Source organism: Fusarium odoratissimum (assembly GCF_000260195.1).
Source record: "Fusarium odoratissimum NRRL 54006 unplaced genomic scaffold supercont1.295, whole genome shotgun sequence".
NCBI lineage: Eukaryota > Fungi > Ascomycota > Sordariomycetes > Hypocreales > Nectriaceae > Fusarium > Fusarium odoratissimum.
In genome coordinates this window covers 154-1,797 of record NW_022158981.1, presented here as the reverse complement: position 1 = coordinate 1,797, position 1,644 = coordinate 154, and the positions used below count along the sequence as shown (strand labels likewise).

The following is a 1,644-nucleotide window of genomic DNA, read 5'->3' as shown; positions in this document are numbered from 1 at the left end:
AATGCCTCGCTGGCGGCGACGTAAGGCAAAGCGGTCAACATGATATATAGCTGCGGCCTTTCGAAGACTTAATTTTGGGTCATTCTGGAGGGCCTAAAGGGCAAGAATAATCTTAGCTTTATTTGAAGACTGTGGCATATTAGGTTGTTGAGAAATATCTAATTGAATAGTGATAGTGTAGGTTGAGGGATTTTTGGAGCACTCGCTTGTCTGGAGCACTCGCTTATCATGCACGTTACATAATGATACTATTTATAACGTAAGAAATATCACAAATATAAATATTTTTAAATATAGGCTATACTATAATAATTCAAGTTCCTTATGTTTACTGTATTTCCTACCTTTAATAGGTTGAAATGATAAAGTGAATACTAAATGCTATATAAGTAATTAAGGCTTGTATAAAGTACATAAATACATAATTATAGATTTCATACTTCAGCCTAGTTATAAATTATTTATTAAATCTCTATTTATAAAAGCATAAAATATAAGTACCTTGGAGACTTTATAGTATCAAATAGCTAATAATAGTATTATTACTATTAAAGAGCTAGAATAATAAGGATGTTAGTTGACGGACTTTGCTCGACTTTATGGAAGGTATAGATAGAGGTATTAGAAGTAAAGGCTAAAGGCTTGAAGGCTAGTTAAAACCTTAGGAAAAGTAACTAATTTCTAATAGTTAAAATTTAAAAACCCTCTTATAACTTGAAATGTCTAGGATGTATAGAACCCGAGGACATAGCAGAAAGGTCATCAATGATAGTATTGAGGAATACTCACCTGAGACATCACCATCAAATAACGGGGTAAATAGTATCAACCCTGCTGATAGCCTTTGTGAAAATATTGTTGATCAGTATTCGCCTAAGGCCACCAAGCGACCTCGCCATTCCTTAAGAAATATTAGGGGAATATCATCCCCGAAAAGCGGCACAACGTCCCCGCAGACACCAAATACGCGCTATAGGAGGGGTAGTGAGACCATTAAAAGGTTCCAGAAAACCAATCAACTAGCCATAGTCATACCATCGACTGTATCTGAGGAAGAGGAGAAAGGAAGAAATGACAGCGTATTGCGCTTGGCCAATATTATTACACTGGCTCTACGTCTAGAAGAGATTGGGGAATTGCAAAAGGTTCAAGAGGACGCAAAGGTTCGCACTGCTACAGCAGAATCGAAGGTTTTTGAGGCTATACTTGCAGAAAACAACGTCAAAGTGGCACAGGATGCTGTAAAGAGCTGTATTCAGGAGCATTTCTCCAATCACCGCACAGGAGGAATTATGAGACCTTATCGAAGATCAGTCAAAGAAGCCCAGGACGTTGTGAAGGTATCCATAGAGCAACGAGAGGATGTAGAGGAGCAAGCAGCAGCATTGGGACTATGCGATTCTATTGTACAACTTTATAACATCCTCAGAAAGGGAGACGCTAAGATCGAACAATTGACTAGGATATTAGAAAACACCATACACAAGGCATAGCTACGCCCCTGTTAACGATTTGCGGTCGACAGGCAAGAGGCTAGAGAAGGTTCAGTAAACATAGTAGATTCATTTCCCCAAGATTGAAATATTTCTGACCGCACTAAAGTGTCGAAATGCTATCTTACTATCATCACTAGTAACATGGTAA

The 1,644-nt window shown here is 38.0% G+C and overlaps 1 protein-coding gene across 1 annotated transcript; it reads left to right on the top strand.

Annotated features, from left to right (window-relative positions):
• Positions 1-956: 956 nt before the first annotated feature.
• FOIG_16896 (uncharacterized protein) lies at positions 957-1,441 on the top strand (the record flags this gene model as incomplete). The annotated part of the gene is made up of 1 exon (XM_031218376.1): positions 957-1,441. A coding segment is annotated over one exon (483 nt), but the record flags the coding sequence as incomplete, so codon positions are not given.
• Positions 1,442-1,644: the final 203 nt, after the last annotated feature.